Source organism: Mauremys mutica, chromosome 2 (assembly GCF_020497125.1).
Source record: "Mauremys mutica isolate MM-2020 ecotype Southern chromosome 2, ASM2049712v1, whole genome shotgun sequence".
Taxonomy (NCBI): Eukaryota; Metazoa; Chordata; order Testudines; family Geoemydidae; genus Mauremys; species Mauremys mutica.
Window position 1 is genome coordinate 116709596 of NC_059073.1, and position 22817 is coordinate 116732412.

A 22817-nucleotide genomic window follows, 5' to 3' on the forward strand; every position below is an offset into this window, starting at 1 on the left:
GAATAAGGATTCCAGCGCTGGTGCTGCAGCACTGGTCATCAAGTGTGGCCACACACCAGCGCTGTGATTGGCCTCCAGGGTATAAGGATGTATCCCAGAATGCTTTTAACTAAATTACTCTCTTTGTTTTGTTATGCAGCCTCTCTTTGTTTTGTTGTGAACGAGCTCCGCGCGGAGCTCCATTGCCATTGCCGCTGCTGCTTATCTAAAAAACAGACAGAGCTCCTGTTTGCTGTGATCATCTGTACCTGGCTGTAAACAATCAAATGAGATTGCAGGCAGGGAGTGAATGAAACAGCGGGGAGTCGTGTTGGCTGCAGGCTGTTTGCAATTAAGAGTTAAGACTAAGGGGTTGGAAACATGTTCTGATTTTTCAAGGCAGGAAGCTAAACACACAGTGTTGGCTCCAAAAATCCACTCTCTCTCTCTCTCCCCCCACTCCCTGTCACACTAGACCCCACTCCACCCCCCTCTTTTGAAAAGCACGTTGCGGCCACTTGAATGCTGGGATAGCTGCCCATAATGCATCACTCCCAACAGCGCTGCTAATGCTGCAAATGTGGCCACACACCAGCGCTGGTAGCTGTGAGTGTGGCCACACACCAGCGCTGCTCCTACACAGCTGGATGACCAGCGCTGTAAACTACCAGCGCTGCAAACCGTAAGTGTAGCCATACCCTAAGTGCCTGTTCTCTAAATTGGTAATACCCCGAAAGGTAAAGAGACAGTAAAATAGATGTGATTAAGGTAGAGAATGTATGTAAATAAGTGCCTAGTTTAAATAATGAATGAATGGTTAGGGAGTTACCAGCCTGAAAAATTCAGTGTTGGCCGAAGGTGTCAAGTGGGATCAACCAGATGACCCCCGGAGGGCAAACTGGAATCCACCCCACCACACCTCAAAGGCATTAAAAACAAACATCTGATAACATGGAGCCAGCCACCTGCTGATTAATTTAGCAACAGCAGAATGAAGCAACTCTCATGAACTGACATAGGAATAAATTTCTATAAAACTGGACTCTGAAGACTGAGGACTTTGAGTCTATGGTTCTGCTGCCAGCCTCCAGGAGCATCAGATGCATCTGACACAAACTCGGCTCCATCCTCATGGCCAAGATACCTGGCCAGTAACTTGGCATGAGCAACGTCTAGGCTGGTAACTATAACACCTATACAGAACCTAAATGAATGATTGTGTAAATGAATGTGTGTGTGTGTAAAAAATAAGTAGTAATAGAAATAAGTAGTAAAACAATGTTGTTTACTGTTATCTTTTGTTTTATTATGGTATTTACAATAAATGTGGCATCTTTGCCTTATCCCTCTTAATAAAATCCTGCTTGTTTTTATTATATTGGTATAACAGTAGCAATTCAGGAGAACATTTAAAATGAAAATATGGACAAACTCAACTGATGAGCTTTCTGTACATAAGTACAATGCGATTATTTTAAATTGGTGCTTGTAGTTGAGCTGCACATGACAAGCGAAATTCCACAGCATTGAGTGCATATTCAAAACGCCTCACTGAAACTGCTCAAGAGATATTTAATATGCTGTCATTTTGAAAGTGGAAAGTGCTGAACTTAATGTGCGTGGAGTCATCTGGCAGAAGTTGTGAAAACTTAAGCTGTATAAACACACAAGACCATTGCAGGTCTAGCTCTCTTGTGGGTGAAACACAAAGATAGATTGGAGGCAATTTTCTTAATATCGGCCTCCCACTTTGTCTCTGTGCCAGCTGAAACCATCACACTAGCTGCTGTCAGTAAAGTAAATGGATAACTTTGTATCCCACTGAGTGCCACTCCTGAATTCCTTAAAATCACTAGGGGAATGGAAGCAGAAACATCCCATCAGAATATGTTGTGTTAATTTGGATGGAATAAGATTGAGAGGTGTTAATATGACCTTGTCACTGTCTAACATTAAAACAATTGAAAAGAAGATTCAGGGTTTCGTATAGAGAGACCGGAGCCTGCTTACTACCATGGCAATTACGCTATTTAAAAAAAGAAATCCTTTAAACCTTGTATTAAAGATAAAGAAGGAAAATCAGTTCAAGCATTTGAAATGTAAAGTATTAAATAAGGCTTTTGTTTGATCATCCCTTTCCCTTTTGCTGGACAGAGGTTTTTTAAAAAGAACCCTTCCTCCCTGCACTCCCCCCACCCCTTGCCTGACAGTCTCTTAAATGGCATTCAAAATAATTGTCCTTTTGAGGAAGAAGTTAGCAGAGATGGGCTGTTGTTGCAAGAGGCCAGTCCCATCTCCTAGCAGACAAAACAAGACAAACACACACAAAAGGGGAAAGAAAAGAACAAACATTGAAAAGGCAGTGTTGACTCTCATTTGCAAATTCACTGCTTGAAAAAAAACAAACACACAGGATCAGCTCATGGTCTTATCTCCTACTCTGAGACCTGGCAAACTTGTATCAAACTTGGACTGTTTAGGGAATGACATTTGCTGCCTTTTTGGTCACCGTTTGCAAACTCTGCAGTCTTGGCCAGCTAAACAAGACTACTGTTAGACAGAAACCAAAAGGAGAGAGATAGGAAAGAAAAAAATATGGCAGGGAAGAGGAAGAGAAAGTGTCTCACATCCCAAGTTGTGTTCAAGATTTAGCTAAAGCCAGTGGAGGTGGTGCTGCCTTCTGGCTCCCTCTGGTTTGGTCAGGACAGGACATCACTCAAGAATAGGAAGAAGAAAGTCTCAGGAGATGGCAGCGGTGGTAGTCATGATGGAAGCTCATGCCTTCCCCATCTTTCACTCAGCCAGCATTCACATCCCCTCCTTTAAGTCAGCCAGCATTGTGGTAGCCAGCTTCTCTCCCCGCCACCCCAAAGTCTCTTTTTGAGGATCCCCCAAAAAGGAGTGATGAGTGGAATAATCCATCCCCTCATTAATTTATCCACCAGTTAGGCCTAATTTTGGTTCATTGATTTCTAGTCCTATACTTCTCTTATTTACCAGGCATGATCTTAACACAGGCCTTGAGTTACATCAGCACAGCTTTTAGTTTGGACTAATTTAGTCAGTCTCTCTCGTTTCTCCCCCCCTCCCCGTTATAGATTGTGACATTTTATTAATTTTCACAGCTGAGCTCACAATTATGGTAAATGTGTAGGCCCGAATATCACAACAGACCCCTTCCTCCACCCTTCAGAGCCAGTCCTGGTGTGGAGAAGGTCGTGGGGGGACCAGGTCATCCTTGTCCTCAATGGCTGTCTGAGTGCTGCTGGAATTTGAAAGGTTGTGGACAGACATAGCAACTTGCAAATCTACAAGGTTTAGGTTTCCAGTGAAGTCCTTGATACCAGCACCCGATAGCTCTCTACTTTCTGCTATACCATTAAATGCAGTTTGTCTGTACAGGGCAAACATGATTTCTGAACTCCATTTAAGTAGGAGTCTCCATTAACTTAATTTTTGCTTAGGCTCTGTCCAAGCCCAGGGAACATTTCTGGAGAACCAACATTCTCTCTTCTCTGCGTTTTGGGCTCCCACAGGCCATAGACATGAGCCTCTCCTCTCTAGTGCCAGCCAGCTTCAAAGTAGAAGGTGCAAACTGAAAGACAATGGCTTCAAAGCCAGAGGGGTGGGACTCTGGGGTTGGAAACCAGGAGCCCAGTGAAGAGCATGGAATCTTCTAGACCCAAGAGAGGCATCCTTGTGGACTTTGAAGTCTGCCAGCTGGGATTGGGGGTGGGGGCGTGCACTGGAGCTCAGACTTCAAAGTCTATTGTGGCAACTCCCTTGACATCAGGTACACACAGGAGGGAAGTGAGCAACCGAGTCAGAGGTGCACCCTAGATCATCCATTGGGCCCTGGTAATACATCCCAGCTAACCAAAACAAAAAAAAAAACCAACAACAACAGGATTTTTTTAAGTGACTAAAGGGTTAAAAAGATGGAGAAATTGATTTTTTTCCCCCATGTAGAGAAAATTGTTTCCTCTTTATAACACAAAGAAATGAAGGGGAATTTAATTGTCACAACGGAGCAACATATTGCTTAAATCATTAAAATGAACAGCCTATAGGGACTAAACGAGTTTATTTGTAAAGGTATTAACAAAACGTCTAATGCAATCCATTTTACATCAATTTATGATATAAAGCATGATGTTTATTTGGATTTTTGTTCATCCTTGAAACTCATCAAATATAAGTTGGACCTAAAGGTAGCACTGCAAGGAACTCAATAGTACCAATGCTTATAGACAATGGAAGGAGACACCTGAGAAATTAGCAGCACTTTCTTTTAAAAAAGTCAAAAATAGCATTGTAATTATTTTGAGAGGGGAGAGATTGAGGAAAATAATCCTCCATATTCTCCACAAGACTCAAAGTTCTTCTATAGAAATGACGTAAGGTGTGTGACGTCTTCAAAAATTGTTTTACAGTACAATAGTGTTTTGTTAATCAGAAGCAACAACGAACACCTTACTATTTTCTTCCACCTTCTCCTGTGGATGTTCATACTGCAGGGAGAAAAACCAAGAGTATTTTAGAAAAAAATGAGCATATTAATATAAAGACTTGCAAAAGTAACCTGGAATTAATTGAAATTTAGAAATCAATTAATTTTTTTTGAAACAACCTGTGTTTATTTTTAATTGCCAATTGTTCAGTTAAGAGCATAATACTGCAAGGTACTGAACAACTTCTGTGATGTGACAGCTCCAGGATTCAGCATTCTACATTTCACTTTCAAAAGTGCTGCCCACAACAGAGCAAAGGGCTGCACTCCCTCCACTGGCAAGCGCTTGCAAAGCCATCAGTTTCATGCGAAACAGAATCGTGAATTCAGGATCTGACATGTAAGTGAAAGAAGGTTTTCTCTGAAGTGCCACATGAACATCATTTTAGCTAGTATAATTATCATCACTAGCATATGGTTTACCCTCCTTGGCATGGGAACTTGGCCTTCTTGAGCTCCTAAAAGCACCATGCACACCAATAGCATTATGCACATATCACAGAAACCAGAAGATCCCACCATCACAAGAATACTAAAGCAGTGGTCACAAGCATCTAAAAACTATGCCAGAGACATTAAACAAGTCTACATATAAGAAACGAACAGTGGCACTAGTGTGTGTGGTGGGGGTGGAGCTTGATAAAACCTTTGTAATTCATCTATAACATTTTGAATGTTTACTTCAGCTGAACACCTTGTTAAAGATTCTCCTGCTAGGAATCTATCACCTGCTCAATGGCTTATACAAAACATGTAGCTTAGATCCTTGGTAGAGTTATAATTCAGCATGAATTATAATATCTTCTACTGTAAACGGAACCAGTATTTATTTTAGAGATATTTCACATTTAAAAAAAAATAGAGTTTGGATTTTGCTTTAAAAAAAATATAAAGGAAACAGGCAGAGGCAAGAGAAAATGCAAGTGACCTTCTACATTTATTCTCTGTAAATAATGAAGTGACCACAGGAGAAGTATTATTCTAGCACTTTACAAGATTAATGGCTCTATTATGCCATTAAATCTTAGCCATAAGTCATAGTACCAAGAGGAACCCCAGAAAGGAAAATCCCTCCTTGTCCCCCATCATGGGTGATGGTAGAGACCCATGGGGGCACTAGAAGGAGGTATGATTGTGCCTGGCCCTTTCATGGTGTGAATGCAAGAGGAGAAGGACTGGGCAAAAGGCTAAAAATGGCACATAACCAATTCTGCAGTTTTGTACTATTTTTAACTGGGTTCACAAAATGCTGATTTTACTGTTCAAAGAAGAAACACCAAAGTGACTTTTTGGCAAGAAAAGGGACACAAAACATGAATTAGAAAAAAATCTAATCTCAACAATGTTGGTTGATCTAGAGTCCGTTTCAGAACAAGCCAAAGTTTTATCATCAACATGCATCATGTTTAACAACTCTTGTAACGAGCTGTTTTATAGGTTGGGGAAGGATGAACCATGCTTATATGCACAGTGTTCCACAGCCAGCCATCACAAAGCATGCGGAGCCAGATGATGAAACATCCTAGATGGTGTAGTCTTGCCTTATCTAGTTAATGGAAAAGTTCCTCATTAACAATTCCTCAGCAAATAGGTTCATACTTCATTTGCTTATCAACTGCTCCCAGCTCAGAATCCTGATACAAAGCACCTGGTGTACAGCACCTACCTTTGTATTTTGTATTGTATCTTTAAAACTCCTCGTAGTTTCTTCCAATACTGAATCCATAGACTGAATCCTGGAAGAAAAATAAAAAACTTGGAGAATCTCGTTGGATGGCCTCATTTCAGTGTGATCATGCTTACTATTTCATAAATTCATTCCTGGGATTCCCTTAACTGCAGCTCAAAGGCCAACACAATAGCTAGGATAAGGAAAACCCTAGTACCAAGTGCACACGGCTCCCACTGTCAGCCACAGAGTGAACATGCTTTTATTTTGTCCACTGTTACCCAAACTGAATAGTGAAAGCCTCCAGCCTCCTCAAGAAAACCATTTCAGAAATTTGGGGGGCAAATGCATACCCGACATGCTCTCAAATACAGAAGATAGGGACCAGCCATCTGGCACCTCCTCCAAAATCCCAGTCAGAGACCAACTTCTCCATAACAGAAGATACTGGAGCAAGGATGCTTGACTTGACAAGCTATTTTAAGGTGGTAAGGAGCTGTAAGGACCAATTTGGGGGAGTCAAGGGTTTCATTTGCATTTGGGGTTTATTCAAAACCAAAAACTCCAGGGAAGCCTGCAAAGAACTACCACCATGTTACGGTTTACGAAACCTGCTAACCAAAAGTAAGTTACTTCAAGCACATGTAAGCAACAAAGGTGGTCCTGTACCAAAACCTCAGACTCAAACACCTGAAAACTATGGAACTATTTAAATCCAAATTTTGCTGCTCTGGTCTGTATCTATTAGTTACAGGTTTCCAAGCAGCACTGGTTAAAACAGAATAAAAGCTTGTTTCTCTCACCAACAGAAGTTGGTCCAATAAAAGATATTACCTCGCCTACTTTGTCTCAGAGGTAATGACCAGCATCAGAACTGACCATTTAACTAGATAACTAAGACTGAGCAAAGATATTTCCTCTCTCTCTAAAATGACACAATTAAAAAGACAGCTGGAAGATAAATACCTTTGCTTTTGATGATTACAGAAAGAGCTCAGTTTGATGGACTGTTTATTCCAAAAGTCCTACAAGAGTTTCCCAAAGAGTACACGTGTTATTTTGGAACTGGACATACAATCCATGTATGGGTCAAAAACAAATTAAGACATACACACCACTGTGTCCTTCTCAAGAATGGATAAAATTTGAGCATCCTTCTCAAGATTGGCAAGTTCTTGGACAACAACCTTGTGGAAGTTCTCCAGTTTATTCAGTCTGTAGGCAATAAATATAAGTTCAACATCTTTAAAATGCAGTGTCACAAGACAGCAGATGACTGCTGCAAGTTGGTTTATGTATTATGCAGGCCACAGCTCTTCAGCTTTGTAAGTTTAAAAAAAACAAAAAAACCCAGGCATTTTCTTTCCAACCCAACATCAGCTGATTTTTTTAAAATATCTATTTAGCAGAACGTAAACAATTTGTTACAATATAGCCAGCACAGGAAATACTATGCCAAAAAAACCCAGAGTATACGTCTTCAGACAAGGGCAAGAGCAACAGATTGCGAAAGGTAAACATAAGGAAATTCTTGGAATAAGACAAAAGCAGGTACATTTCTCAAGTCAGAACTATCCCCAGGGACGTACATTGCCAAGATACCACAGCCATATACACATGAGCAAGCAAGAATAATTTGCACGTGGGGATTAGAGGATTCAGGGGATTGGTTATATAACGTAAAGGCTTTATCCTTCCTAGGTTACGGCTTTTAGAAAGGTGCATGAACAGTATGTACCATAGGTGTTGTACTAGATGGCAGCTTTTCAGTGGTCTGCATTAGACAAACAAACATCTCTGTCCAGCTCATAGCAAGCAATTATAAAAGCCATTGACTCCTGCTGCTCCTGAGCACCACTAAAGTCAGTGGGCCAGCAGTGCAAACGCAGGCTTTAAGCACATTTTACAGTGGGTTTTGGCACAACAGGACAGCAACATCATCAGCCCTGCTCCTCTGAAGAGTATATTAATTCCATGGGCCTATCCGGCCATATGGCTATTAAAATGGAGCCTGTTGCTGATCAGGCATGTCTGTTAGTGGCGACAAGGCCATCCACCAAGTTTTCCCAATTAAAAATATTCTACTGAACTGGAAAGTGATAGAGAGAACATAACCTAAGAGCTGGGTGGATTTTTTTTCAAATCTGAAAACTGATAAAATTTTATAATTAGAAATAAAGACCAAACGTTTTGAATTTTTCCCCCCTCTTAAATAGCTGTTTCCATTTCTGACTGGTTCTAGAAAAATTGGTGTACAAAGGCACAACAGCAGTTTTCTATTGTAAACTCATTCTAAACTTCTGAGAGAAACTAACAGATTTTTATTTTTGACTCTGCATTTACTTTCATCAAGACTGGTGCATAGTACCATGCAAGCTGTATATTTTATACAACAGTGATACAATGGGTAGTACTTGCATCCCGTTTCATTTACAGGTTAAAGGTGTAATACTTGCCACAAATTTGGAACTATTTGACACTGCCAAATCCCCCACACTGATGCACATTTGCGAGCATAGACATGAGATATGTTCATGATTATTCTGTATCAATATTGATCCCAAACTGTGCTTGTGCATTATTTATATACATACATATACAATTAGATTTATATTTAGGCAGTTAAGCACAACAGCGTAACTGACTATAAAGATGACATTAAGAGTATGAAGAGCTTTCTAGAAATTGACTTCTGTTTCATTATTTTTCTGTTTAAAGGGGAGACAAGTGATGCCGTTTGAGGATAACAAACAAAAATAATTTAATGGATGCAGACTTTGTAACCTGGCCTGCCAGTTAATGGCACACAAAATGCCTCTGTTGTCCATTCTCTTGGCTCCAGTACCCTTTGCATTGACTCCATGCTCTTTCCCCTTGCAGGGAAAGTGGCTCATGCACAACATTGCCTACACATACAGCTCCACGAGTTCAGGAGGGATTCACTAGATGTGAACAACCCCATTCACCACAAACGAGTGACCTTCACAGGAGCTTTGCTCCCAAGGGATTTTTTTTTTTAAAACAAGTCAACTACTGTCATTTTGTTTTGTAACCGTAAGAAGTGCAATACTTTACTGCCAAGTTCTATTACAAAAGGCATTCATTTTTAAGGATTACTAGAAAACTCATGCAAAGTTTAAGCTGTTTTTGGCAAGTAGCAAATTAGTTACCTGCATTGATGTATCTGATTTAATAAAGCTGACACACTTTTTTCAGATGTCTTCAAAGCATTCTTTGCACAAATCTCCATTCTTTTGTACCTGGACTAGACCACAATATATACATCTTAACATACAATGTCAAAACAAAACACTAAGTCTAAAAATTGTCCACACATATATTTGTACTGGTGCCACCCCTTATGGGGCAAACTTATTTTGGTTTAGGTTAAACTTGCTTCTAATTAACATTAGCTAAACTGAAATAAGACCCAAACAAAAAAAAAGTGTCTACACCAAGGTTCACACTGGTTTAACTAAATCAATTTACTTTTACTCCTTTACTTATACCATTGGAACTCTGTAGATAAAACCTTAAATTACACAGAGTATGCTACAAGTGAACATCTAACCCATAAAGAGATCAGTTTACTACCTTAGAATTTACTAAGGGCCTTATCCTAAAGTCCTTACTCACACCCTGAAATGGGACAGAAGGGCTGCAAGATCAGACTGTTAGTTAGCACCATCTCAAATCAACAATAATATGAATTTTTCCAAGTGTGTGTTAGGGTCATAACTAAGTTCCATGGTAAATGCAATTGCCTCCATGTAATATAAATCCAAAAAGAGACATGTCTAAGTCCTTATGAGTTTGTCTGCACAGCATCTTGGAGCAAACCTTCCAGCCTTGGTCAACAGGCTCAAGCCTGCAGGGTTTGTGGCATGCTCTAAAAATAGCAGTATAGACAGCTCTTTGAAGTTGTGACTCAGGGTCTGAAGCCCACACCCCTCCTTCCTACACCCCGGCCCGAGTAACATCTTCAAAGTGCTGTCTACACAGCTTTTTTTAAGAGCACTAGTGTGAGGCCCACTTGCCCAGATCTGTTGACCCAGACTGGGAGGTCTGCTCCCACAAACACCAAAATGCTGTGTAGACATACCTACAGGTCTACATAAGCTCTAACTACTAAGTCAGACTATATCGTTTTCTGTCTCATTACAGAAAAGATGCTTAGTTTATGGCTATTACTGGTCACTGTTCTGTCTGTACAGTAGCCAATAATTTCCATAAATTAAAGAATCCACCCAAAACAATACAATTTCTAGCTCCATCCACTGTATATGTACACGTATACACTCTAAATATATATGTGGCCCCAACCCAGGTATGCCACTATTATGTTGGGATAGGATTAAAAAGTGTTTTTCCTTTCCATCAAATTATTTGAAACATCTAAATACAACTAAATTGACATCACAGAATAAAGATTCACTTAAAAGGACACTCCATTCCAATTAAAATCATCCTCTCACAACCAATCCATTACCTCCCCTCAGACATTTCTGAGAATAGCTGGGCCTTGCAGCATACCTAGATGTGGCAGGATGAGTTCCTGAATAAAGTACTCCCCAACTAACTCCCTTCCCCTAGATGTATTAATTTAGGGACAGTAAAGGTCAAGCATCGCAGCTAGTCAGCTGTTTGGTTGCTTTGTTTAGGTATATGCATACCACACACTGGATACACACTAGGAAAATCATGAACACTGTGGAGTTACCCAAAATGTTTTCGTTAGTTGGCTGGTAAAGCTTTCAAAGGCAGCAATGACACCAGAATCACTGACGTCCTCATGCAGTATCTTGGAGACAAAGATGTCATCTGATTCATCCGATTCCACACCTGCAAGAGATAGGAAGGTGCAACTCCATGCAAAATGTTTCTAAAAGCACTCGAGCAGACCTGATCCTAATATTATCTGTTGGACTACAGCACATTCCTTCACTCCAACGAGATGCAAGTGACAACCTATGTTAGGGGTGAGATGGTGTTTCATGGTCACTCTTCCAAAGTTCTTGGAAACTGGAGCGGAACAATCTCAAAATCGAGGAAGTCTGAGAAGGAATTGTCAATCTATTACAAACAACTGCATTGTAGAACAGATATTTGGACACCAACCAAGTACACAATGTATTAACATGTAAATATGGGGCATCAGACCAAAAAACATTGGGCCTCCTAATATCTTATTGATGAGCAGGCTTGTTTCCAGACAAACACTTTACTAGGAATGGAAACTATGTACAAAAATGAGGCAACAAAATGCCCTGCTACTCTCTGGCTGAAACCTGTGACAGCCCCGTCCTGGGCTCCTTTGCTTCCGTTCCCCAGAGGGAAGTGTGTCCCAGAAAAACCAAAGACTGTACACCAGGGGTCCCCAATGTGGTGCCCACAGGTGCCGTCCTGGCTGGCAGTCGAGCATCAATGGCGGCGACGCCTCTGGATGACACTGCTTGCCGCCGACATCATTGAGAAGCGTCACCGCTGAAATGCCGCCGAAATTCGGTAGATGCTCGACCGCCGCCATGGTCCTTCATCTGGTGCCCGCCAGACAAAAAGGTTGGGGGACCACTGCTGTACACTCTTTGTAAAAGTGTGTGGTCTCTGCACTTTCAGGCCTTGATACCACTGCTTTGCCTCTTGTGTAGTCCTTTATAGTCACTTTGCGTTGATGTAACGCACTACCATTCTGATTTGGTAGTGATTTCCATGTACTTTCCACAAAGGTTGCTAGTAACTATAGAAGGGGCAAGACAGTGGGCTGGACTGCCCATTAAGTTGAAATCTGGGAGCAGGTACACTTGAAACTGCTGTCATTTATATGTCAATTCCATGCAGCTTCCCCATCAGAACTTGCAAACAGGACCAGTTCTCCTCTCATTTACACCTTTAACTCCATTTATTTCCATGGAGTTAACAGTTATTTACACTCTTGCAAGTTCACAAGCTGATCCACTTATCTGCCCCATTAGAATGGCTCACTTTAAGAGGAGTTCATTATAGTTCTCTCTAGGCTTGGACACAAACTACAATTTCAGTCAATAAGGCCAAGTTACCAAGATTTTAAAATGAGCATTTCAAACACTGGGTTGGTGTTACCTGTTTGAATCTCCTTTTTCTTCTCTATTGAATCAAAAAGTTTTCTTGGCTCAGGGGAAATGCCAGGAGATGGCTGACCCATTTCCCATCTTGAAAGTTTAGGCTTTTTAACGACCCCACCAGGCGATAGATCTAAAAAACAATAATACCGGTACAATAGAGATCTAGAACTTAGTTCCACATTGAGTATTTAGCATGACTGAACAGTGACCCACCACCCTTGCAATAGCTAGCACCACTTGCTGGTTTACAAGAGTGTCAGTGAGCAATCCGAATTTATCTGAGACACTGGTTATGCATTTCTGCAGGACAGTTTGGAGTCTCCTTATTCCTCTGCACAGGCTACTGCATCGTCAGACCCTGCACAGCCTCTGCAGAACTGCTGCTTCCCCCATGCAAAAGTGGCTGGAGGAGTGAGTGGACAAGGGCAGTGAGTGCACATAGCCTCATCGCCACCTCTTCCAGCGTGCCAGCAAGAGCGAGGGGAAATAAGGATCACAAGTAAAACTTCAAACTTCACATACCAGTTTAATGCTATTAGGGCTTAGGCTCATCTAAAGGAGATGGAAGCCATATTTTAAAGGAGAACCTTTATAAAAAACAGTCCTCATTGTCAGCTTTAATGATGTGTGATTGATGACATGTGCATGGTGCAACATGTGCTTGTTGAAGTTTACGCAGGGCTAGGAGAACAGAAGAGAAATAGGAACTCTGTGGATTATTCCTAAACTTGGTAAGGCAGTGCAAGGCAGGAGCAGCTGGGGCCTGAGTAGCTCATGAGCTCTACAAGGCAGTGGTATCTTGGGGTGCTGGCACCCCCCCAGAGCTCATGAAGTAAATATTCAATTACACCCCTAAGTATATCTCCAAACAAAAGCACTCACAATATCACAATGCATCTTCTCCATAACTAACCTTAACTCTGCCACCAGATAGCCACCCAACCATGTAATAGGATTACATTTACACTGTAGACTAGAGCTACCACAACTGCCGACTTAAAGCTACCATTAACTGCAAATGATAATAAATTCAGACACGCTGACTCCTGTGGAACTAGAGAAAGAACCGACAGAGATTTGAAGGGGATTTCAATGCAAACAATCCCCTCTGTGAGCATTTGTCAGGCTAAGCTGTAACCCTAATAACGCAAGATTTGTAGAAGCGAGGATTGTGTGAAGCGAGTGGGAAAGAACTATGTGAGAAGTTGTTGCAACCTTGAGCTAGATAAGTATGGAATGTGGACTATAGCTTAAATTGGTGAGAAAAACAAGATATCAGGATGACCTATGTATAAACAAAATGCAGCTGTTGCACATTGTTTGTAACAAAGGGTATAAATGCTTGCTGTAACTGTTTGTCTGATGAGAGACCTGTTTAGCTCTCTCCCTCCATGCAATTGCTAGAGATAATAAAGTATCTGACTTGCTGCACCCAACCAAAGGAGTGAGAACTCTGCTTTTCTCCAACACTCCCTTCTCTCCTGTATGGTAATTAAGAAAAGTGCTGTCCTGATCTGGTGTTTGGGTACTCAGAGGTTTTATCTACACCTGGTGCAGGGGAAGTGATTCCCAGCTTACACAAACACACCCACTCTAGCCCTGCTTGAATTAGGGCACTAAGAACATTAGTTTAGCTGCACTAGCACAGGGAGTGGTGGCATGGACTAGTCTTCCTGAGTACATACCCGTGGGTTATGGGCAGATTTGTACTCAAGGCAGCTAGCCCATGCCATTGCTCCTGCCCACACTACTCTGGCTGGCATCTCATCTTGAGCAAAGCTAGTGCAGGTATGCCTACATGGGCTGGGAACCACACAGTCTGCTCCAAGTGTGGATGTAGCCTGAGGTTCACTTCCTACAAACATTGCGTGGATATACAGCCTGTATCTGGAAGATGAGGTCTCAGACTCACAACAGGTTTTTGGTGTTTGTTTTTTTTAAACCAACAGTTCCTTGGTATACCATATATACATACAGTGAACCACGTATTTTGTCTGGTAATTGGATCAGTGTCGAGAACTTTTGCATGAATACCACACATCAAAACCCTATTGTTGCTTAGCTAGCATACAACTGGTTTTCTTCCAACAAGGAAGGATGTGCTGCAGCTCCACTTGAATAGCAGATTAGAAGATTATGTCAATTCATCCTCACTGAAAACATGTCCTTACACGTCACTGGCAATTTATTTATTTAGAGCAGATGACAGTAGTTTGTACTGATGCTTTTTAAGTATGGGAATTAAATATTCACAAATAGCTTGCAACCACAAGCAATACCCCACCATTAAATTGTACGCAAAATAGGTTACAAGAGAGGGGGAAAGATATAAAAAAAAAAGAAGTGATTAAAAGAATCTCTTTCACTAAAGCCAGGAAAAATTGTTTGCTTTTGCTTCAATTAAGATTTACAGCATTGTCAATAAGCCGTTATGACAGAACACCTTTAATGCAATAAAAGTCATTAGCAACTTAATGAAGAACTGAATGGCCAGGCAAGATATGGGTCATGCACCACTATCAGCAGGACATTCCATTTTGACGCTTCAGACCAGAGAGCCTGAACCCTTATGCTTCTCTAACTAGATGCTAACCCTCCACACACTCTTGGCTTTGCCTTCTTCTAGTTGCCAGATAGTTATGCAAAGGCCATGCAGAAAGTGCTAGGGAAAGAAGATCCTCTGAAGGTCTTCTGCTTCCTACAGAAGCAGTGTCATATTGCTAATTACAAAGATAAAGCACACCCTCAAGATAAATACAACTACACATACACCCTGCTACAAATGAATTGTGCTCACTCAAAAAGACAGCAGATGGTAACCAAGCAAAACAAGAAAATAATTGGATTTCTACATGCTGGTGTCCAACAAGAGAGCAGCTAAAACATTTCAATATTGTGAGGCTTCACACTCTGCTTGCCTTTAATAGAAATACTGGGCAGTGAAACCGAAAAGATTATTATTGGAAAGGGGTAAATAGAACGATAACCTTGAGCACAAAGTTTACCCTCCACTCTTATACCTGGGGAATAGAAACTGACCATTTTTAAATGAAGTGCTGATTTAATTACATCATAGTTCCAAATCTGTAATAAGGTTCAGATTTCCCCACCCTCATGCCATTCTTAGGGTCTTTGCTGGGTGTCTCTCTGCTCAAGATAGTCACGTTACTGGCTAACTGAAGCCAAAAATAAATATGAGCGTGCTAGACAGGAGCAAAGTTATATAAGAGCTACAGCACGGAATTAACAGTCTCACAATTTGCACAAGAAAATGAAGTCTATTCAGACCCTTGACATATAGGGGGAGATTTTCAGAGACAAAGGGTGATTAGGTGCCCCACTCCATGCAGTTATGCTTTTGAAAAGCTTTCGTGTTTACTTAGATGGTGTCTACTATACCTGAACCTTTTCGTTTAAATTTGGAGACTTTATCTTTTCCTGGTAATTTACTGGATACCTCCACATATTTCTAGACAGAGAGGGAAAGAGAAAGATGCATTGCATTAGCTCTGTATATGGGGGGGGGAAAAGGCCACCTCATTTCCAAACAAAACTTATTGTTCTCTAACTATTCGTATTAAAATAGAATAGGGTAAAATAAGTACTCTAAACCTCACCGTCTTCTCTCCAGCATCAGAATACTCATGGGAAGATGCACTTAATGGTAGTGTCAGATCGTCTGCTTCCAAATCATCTGAAAGAAGTGCTTTAACTGCGTAAGTGAAGTATTATTAGACAGGTAATACAGGCAATCGATTTTGGAGAATCACTCTCTCTGTGCATTGAATAGTGAGTAACAACCACCACACCACCACCTTCTTCTACAATCAATACATGAAAGAATGCTATTTTATTTTGAGCTGCAGTTGAACAGCATTCTTTCCCTTCACAGGACTGCTGCAGTGGCAATACACACATCTGAAACAATACATACATCACTATCTATTCCAGCCAGTATGCTCCTGGAGGGGACAAAGTAAGGAATTGAAAAATAAAAATACTTCAGAGTACTATATATACACAATTCTGTACTACCAGGCAAGCTACAAGCAGGGACACGACCAGCAGGATAATTTTTTATGATGCCAGGACATGAAAGGAACAAGATGGCATTTTATTACAGTAGCTTTTTCAGATATGGAGACATTACGCTGTAAAAAAACTGTTGGACAGATTTTTTTTCCAGCCGCAAACCGTAAGGTTTAGCATACCATAATTTACATCATACTGGCTCCAAATATCCCAGGATACAACAGCATTATCTATGTAGATCCATAACTGCTATAGTAATTTGCATACAGTAGAAGCACTGAAAGCAGTATGTAAATGTATGATAGATGCACTAATATACTTACATTGTAAACTGTTACAGATCAGTGTTGGGAATTTTTAAGTCATAAGAGAGACCAGTATTGTGGACTGGAAAAATCTTCAGCAAAGATTTGTTTCAAGTTTAAAACAATACAAATCATTAATCAGTTTAACAGCCTCTTTACAAATTTAAGAGTCCTATTCAGAAAAGAAAATTCCAAATTTTCATGGACTTGGGAACTGAATATGAGGTGAACATCAGTGGCTCGAGTGCCAGAAATCCTAAATCTGGATTTCTTCCCCTTCCTCTCCCCTCCATCTATTGGGATTGGACATTCAAGCATGGATGAAAAACCAATCTACCACAAAGCATAAGCATAAGCAGCCCTCCTAATGTAGGGATGAGCTGAGCGGACTTGAACCTGTGTATCAGGGAACAAAATATCGCTCAGTGCCCCCCTCCCAAAACAGTTTACTTAAAACACTGATGAAGTCTGACCACTGCTATAAGAGGCACAAGTAGGCAGGAATTTATGGGGAACAGGGGGATAAAATAAATATAAAATGTATGTGGCCTCTTTCTAGTAGACTTTATGGGAATGTGGGGAAAAACATACATAACATAACATACCAGGGAGTTCCACTGCAGAGAAATCAAGCCTCATTGCACTGGATTTAATTTCCTTCTTCAGCACTTCCCTGTGCATTGTTGGTCTTGAAACACCAACCTAAAATATATGCATCTTAAGTACCTATTTTATTCAAGAAGTAAAATAAACATTAGGAGCCTATACATGTCAATAGCCTAGTTACTACTAGAGGAAGATTTCCTGAAACACCCAAACGGTTTAGGAACATAAGCTCCATTGATTTGCAAGGGACTCATGCTCTTAAATCTGAGGCAACTCTAAAATTTCTCCTTTAGCAAGCACAGTTACAGCTCAAGTCATTCTTCATATGAAACACCACAAAATGTTTTAACTGAGAGCAGAAGGAGAGAAAATTTAAGAAGCCTGATACAAGCTTTCTGATAGTTACTGTTTATCATGCTTTTGCAAACATCTTCAACTTCATACAGTATCTCCTATGCTCACAAGACATGGCAATACTAACATTTGGAACACTGGAAAAGTTTGGCATCGCTACTGTCCATTGTTTGAAGTGTAGTTCTGAATCAAATGGAAACACTGATTTGGAGTGAGTTATCCAGGGAGCATGTGGGAGTATGGGAACATGAGCCCCAAAAATGGCCAGAGGGAATCAGGTCTACCACTGAAGGAAGTGGACCAGGAGGCTCAGACAAAAACAGAGGAGGGAGTGGAGAGAAGAAACAGTGTCGAGATAGAGGAGCACAGGGCCAGACATGAGGTTCCAAATATTCAAATTAGCTGCTGTAGCTCTTGGATGCTTATCTGAAACGGAAGTACCGCTGGGTTTCCAAAGATGATGTTGGATTATGCATGCTAATTCCTGCCCCACTCCCAAGGATGACAGGTAAATAAAATCTAAGTGAGGCTCATTTGGGGTAGAAATTCTACATGTTCCATATGCCCCGAGGCCTTAAATCTCCAACTAAAATACATTTTACCCCTAATCTCTAGCAGATTCCTTACTAAAGGTAGAGGAGAATGTAGGTAAGATCCTTTAGTGAACACTGCTTTGAAGGGTGTAGTACACACTAAGGTGCACTCCAGGGCTGTCACTGCACTGTAGCAGCATCCCCATGGCTAGTTACTGTGAAGCAAGCTGGTGCACTGTAGATTCACACTCTGGCTTGCTGCACAGTCACTCTCACAGACAAGCCCTGAGGTGCAACACACCTGCAGCTAACAGCTCAGTATATCCTGATACTAGCAGACTACAGAAGTTGGACTAGTCTATTACTAGATAGAGATGACTAATTATGAACTATATGTTCCCTCAAAATATAAATATTTAGGTTGTATTTGAAAACCCAGGTGTAACTCTTGATATTTACCTAGCTACATGCTACATATTCATCCCTTAATATGCTTCACATAAGTAATGCATTAGCATCAGTAGCAGCATAATCCCAATACCATAGCATCTTACTTTCTTTGTGTGGTAATCACTGCCACTACTTGCAGATGATAACGGCAACACTAAGAGAAAAAGAAGGTTTTAACCAATTATTGGAAACATTGCACACTTTTGCTCCTCATCTGTCAATTTATAGTTATCTGCAATATGGTTAAGTCTCATTCAGTTTTATTTGGATTTTCATAGCACATACAAGGCCCAACTTAAAGACATCTCCACACTAAAATGTTAAAAAACACTCATTTGCTTACAGAGCTGCCCATTAGCACAAATGCAAATAATATTAAGACCACTTCATCCTTGAACATCTGGGCAAAGAGGTGGACCTTGCAGCTTGTCTGGAAGGGCAACAGATCCATAGTCTGATGAACAAGCGTGGAGAAATGGGAAGAGGTCTTAAAGTTGAGGGACCCACACTGAGGACATTCTGCTGCCACTTCCTTTTATTTTAAATTTATTTTTATTTTTTTTTTAAACACACACACACGCATGCTAAAGGGCTCCATCATGAGTAGTTGTGCAGTTCTCATCTCCTCATGCCAATGGTGAGGAGGTTCCAACCCATTCAGAAGATTATAGGTTAAACTCAAGGGTGTCAGAAACCACTGCTGATTATGGAGCACTGGAGCTGCGTACTCCTTAGAAGAGATATACAGTAAATGTCTTTACTGTATAAAGATCACATCATAATCAAAATTTAGAATGTCCATTTATATATATATTTTTTTTTGCAGAAGTACCCAGAACAGAAGATGAGCACTCATGAGTCTGAAAAAGTAAAAAAGTCGGCAGCGTCTTTCTGCAGCAAGTTCGGTTTCTGCTGGGTCTGAGGATGCAGCCCCATGTAGCTCACATTTCAGCAATCTTAAAGAGACAAAGGCATGCAAAACTGTAGCGGGGACCCCAACCTCAGGGAAAGCTCATAACATTCTTGCTGGGCAGAGATCGAAAGAAGCACTTTGAACATTGCCACTACCTGAGCATCCATGAGCACCCCAAGATTTCATTTTATACCCAAATTACAAACACGTGTTGCTAAGAGCTGATGCACTCCCTCAAGGGAGGGAAAGGCAGACAAAAATCTTGGCCAAATCTTCCCTAACCTATTAGAATACCAGCATGATTTTAGTCTTGTGAAAGCTGGACAGTTTTCATCCAAGTTCTCATTCTCACAAACACTGCCTAACCCAAACCCAGACTTGGACATTTTCATCATTCATTTTACACCTTTGTTATACAGTAGGTTACATCAACTATGTTGTGCCACACACGACATAGCCCTTACCTTTTAATTTACTCCTGACCCTTGGCCTTCTTCGGGTATAATCTAGGGTTTTTGGTAGTGATTTTTGCTGAGAATCAAGGATCCAGCTCTTTTCACTGTGACTATTGCTTGCAGTGTCCCGATTACTTTCAGAGAAAAGATGTTTCCTATAATCAGACTAAATATACTAATATGTCAGTTCTAACTCCCAAAAACAAATGGCAGTGCAAATCTTTTTACCAGCAGATTAGCAATGGCCCACCATACCACCCTGTGTGGTGGGAGGGTCCCAAACCTCCAGCTCCAGCCCGGAAGGCTACACTGCAATGGAACAGTCCCACAGCCCAAGTTCCGTGAGCACAAGTCAGATGGCATGGGCCCATTGTGAGAGTGTCTAGTGGCTGTGTAGACATACCCTAAGCGTCTAAAGCTGTCGGTCCAGCACCTCTTATCAGTATTAAGATCACATACACATTTGGGGTGCAGGGGCAGCTGCTACCAAATCATCATTTCAAGACACAGCAATAAAGTCACCAATGGATGCAGGTTTTTCTTTGCTGTCTAAACATACCCTCAGCTGCTCTGAATTACAAAAAACTGTAGCAGCATGCAACATAAGGACTGTCTATACAAACCATTAGCCTGTGGCAAACAGAGTATAAATCTACCTCAGGCTAGCCTACCATGGCCCATCAGCGTGCACCCAGCTGATGGGTGTTATCAGTTCATTAGAATGCTTTGAGCTAGTCTGCTTTGAAAACAGGACTAGCTCTAATGTTCTAACAAACTTAACACATGTCAGCAGGGTGCACATGGACAGGCTATAGTAGGCTAGTGTGGGGTAGATTTACACCACAGTTTGCCATAGTCTAACTGTTCATGTAGACAAGCCCTTCAGCCCATCAATAAAGCCCAGTTCCCTGCTCACCCATCTCACTCATTTAAGGCTCCATTAGACACAGGGCCCAGGCAGTGACTTACTTTCATAGTCGGATAGATTCCAAGGCCGGAAAGGATTACAGTGATTCTTAGTCTGAGTTCCTGTATAATACAGACCATAGAATGGCACCAAAATAATGCCTTGAGCAGCCCTCTCAGAACAACATCCAATCTTGATTTTAAAATGGTCAGTGATGGAGACTCCACTACAACCCTGGGTAAATTCTACCAAGGGTCAATTACTCTTAACATTAAAAAAATTATACCTATTTTCAGTCTGAATTTGTCTAGTTTCAACTTCCAGCCATTGGATCATGTTAGAGCCCATGATTAAATATTTGTTTCCCATATTCCCATGTAATCTAATCGCTCTTTAAGCCACATGAGCTCCTTCAGTCTATCACCACAAAGGCATGATTTCTAACCCTTTAATCATTCTCATGGCTCTTCTCTGAACCCTCTCCAATTTATCGACATCCTTCTTCAATTGTTGACACCACAACTGAACACAGTTATTCCAGTAGCAGTTGCACCAATGCCAAATACAAAGGTAAAATAACATCTTTACTCCTACCCAAGATTCCCCCTATTTTTGCATCCAAATGATTGCACTACCCTTTTGGCTACAGCACTGCACTAGGTAGGTGCTCATGTTCAGCTGATTATCCATCACAATCCCCAAATCTTTTTCAGAGTTAATGCTTCCCAAGAAAGCAGTGTAAGTATCCTGTAAGTATGGCCTACTTTCTTTGTTCTAAATGTATACATTTAGATTTAGCTATACTAAAAATACATTGTTTGCTTGCACCCAACTTACCAAGTGACCCAGGTTACTCTGTATCAGTGACCTGTCCTCTTCATTATTTACCACTACCCCAGTTTTTGGGTCATCTGAAAACTTTATCAGTAATAATTTTGTTTTCTCTGAGGTCATTGATTTATAGAGTAGGGTCAAAAATTGATCCCCCGTGGGATCCTGCTAGAAACACACCTACTCAATGATGAGTTCCCATTTACAGTTACATTTTGAGACCTATCAGCTAGCTTTTAATGCATTTAATATGATCCATATCATACTCTAGTTTTTAAAAAAAAAATCAAGTAAAAAAGTCTATTATATCAACACTATTACTTTTGTCCACCAAATTTGTCATCCCAGAGAAGATATCAAGTTAGTTTGAGAAGTTCTATTTTCCATAAATCTAAGGTGGTTGGCATTAATTGCTCTCCTTTAAGTGAGTCTTATATTAGGCACTCCATTATTTTGCCTTGCATCAATGTCTGACTGACAAGCCTATAATTCCTCATGTCATCTCATTTACCCTGTTGAAATATTTGCATAATATTAGTTTTTTTCCAGTCCTCTGGAATTGTCCCAGTGTTCCAAGACTTAAATCATCATTAATGGTCCAGTGAGTTCCTCAGCCAGCTCTTCTAAAATTCCTGGATGCAAGTTAGCTAGACCTACTGATTTAAAAAGTGGAATAGATAATGTGTTACCACCATATGACTAAATCATCTGTTTCTCCCCCAAATACAGAACAGAAATATTTATTGAACACTTTTGCCTTTACTGCATTATTCGTAATAGTTCTACCATTTCCTTCTAGTAACAGACCAATACTATTTCTTGGATTCTGTTTTGTTCCAAATATAATTTTTTAAAAATCCTTCTTCCTGTCCTTAACTCTGCTGGCCATAGACATCTCCTTGTGTCCTTCTGCTTCCCCTTATCATTTTTCTACAATTTTTAGCTTCTGATTTAGACTCATTACTATGAACTGTCCCTCCAACCCCATTCTGCACCCACCTCCGCTAACTGCTTTCTCTTCCTTTCAAAACCGGGTCAGTTTTTAAACCAGTATGGGCTTCTTTCTTGATTATGACTTTTTGGCACCTAGTAAAATGATTTTAAACAATTCCCAATCATGACTCTCAGTTTTTCAGATTAAATTCTTCCTCCCTGTTGTTTTCATAATTGTT

General features: G+C 40.7%; 1 protein-coding gene across 3 annotated transcripts in view; it reads right to left on the minus strand.

Moving 5' to 3' along the window:
• Nucleotides 1-4073: 4073 nt before the first annotated feature.
• SYCP2L (synaptonemal complex protein 2 like) overlaps nt 4074-22817 on the minus strand; it is a 56051-nt gene continuing 37307 nt past the window's right edge. For 2 of the 3 annotated variants that reach the window (XM_045003106.1, XM_045003107.1), the window contains 12 exons: nt 19917-20073; nt 18644-18693; nt 17202-17298; nt 15877-15953; nt 15659-15728; nt 12258-12389; nt 10879-11000; nt 9329-9423; nt 7274-7373; nt 7125-7183; nt 6156-6225; nt 4074-4490 (listed from right to left, as the gene is read on the minus strand). In XM_045003106.1, the coding sequence (XP_044859041.1) occupies nt 4428-4490; nt 6156-6225; nt 7125-7183; nt 7274-7373; nt 9329-9423; nt 10879-11000; nt 12258-12389; nt 15659-15728; nt 15877-15953; nt 17202-17298; nt 18644-18693; nt 19917-20073 (1092 nt within the window). In that variant the 3' untranslated portion in view covers nt 4074-4427. The remainder of the gene's footprint in view (nt 4491-6155; nt 6226-7124; nt 7184-7273; nt 7374-9328; nt 9424-10878; nt 11001-12257; nt 12390-15658; nt 15729-15876; nt 15954-17201; nt 17299-18643; nt 18694-19916; nt 20074-22817) is intronic. The other variant, XM_045003108.1, reaches the window with a different exon arrangement.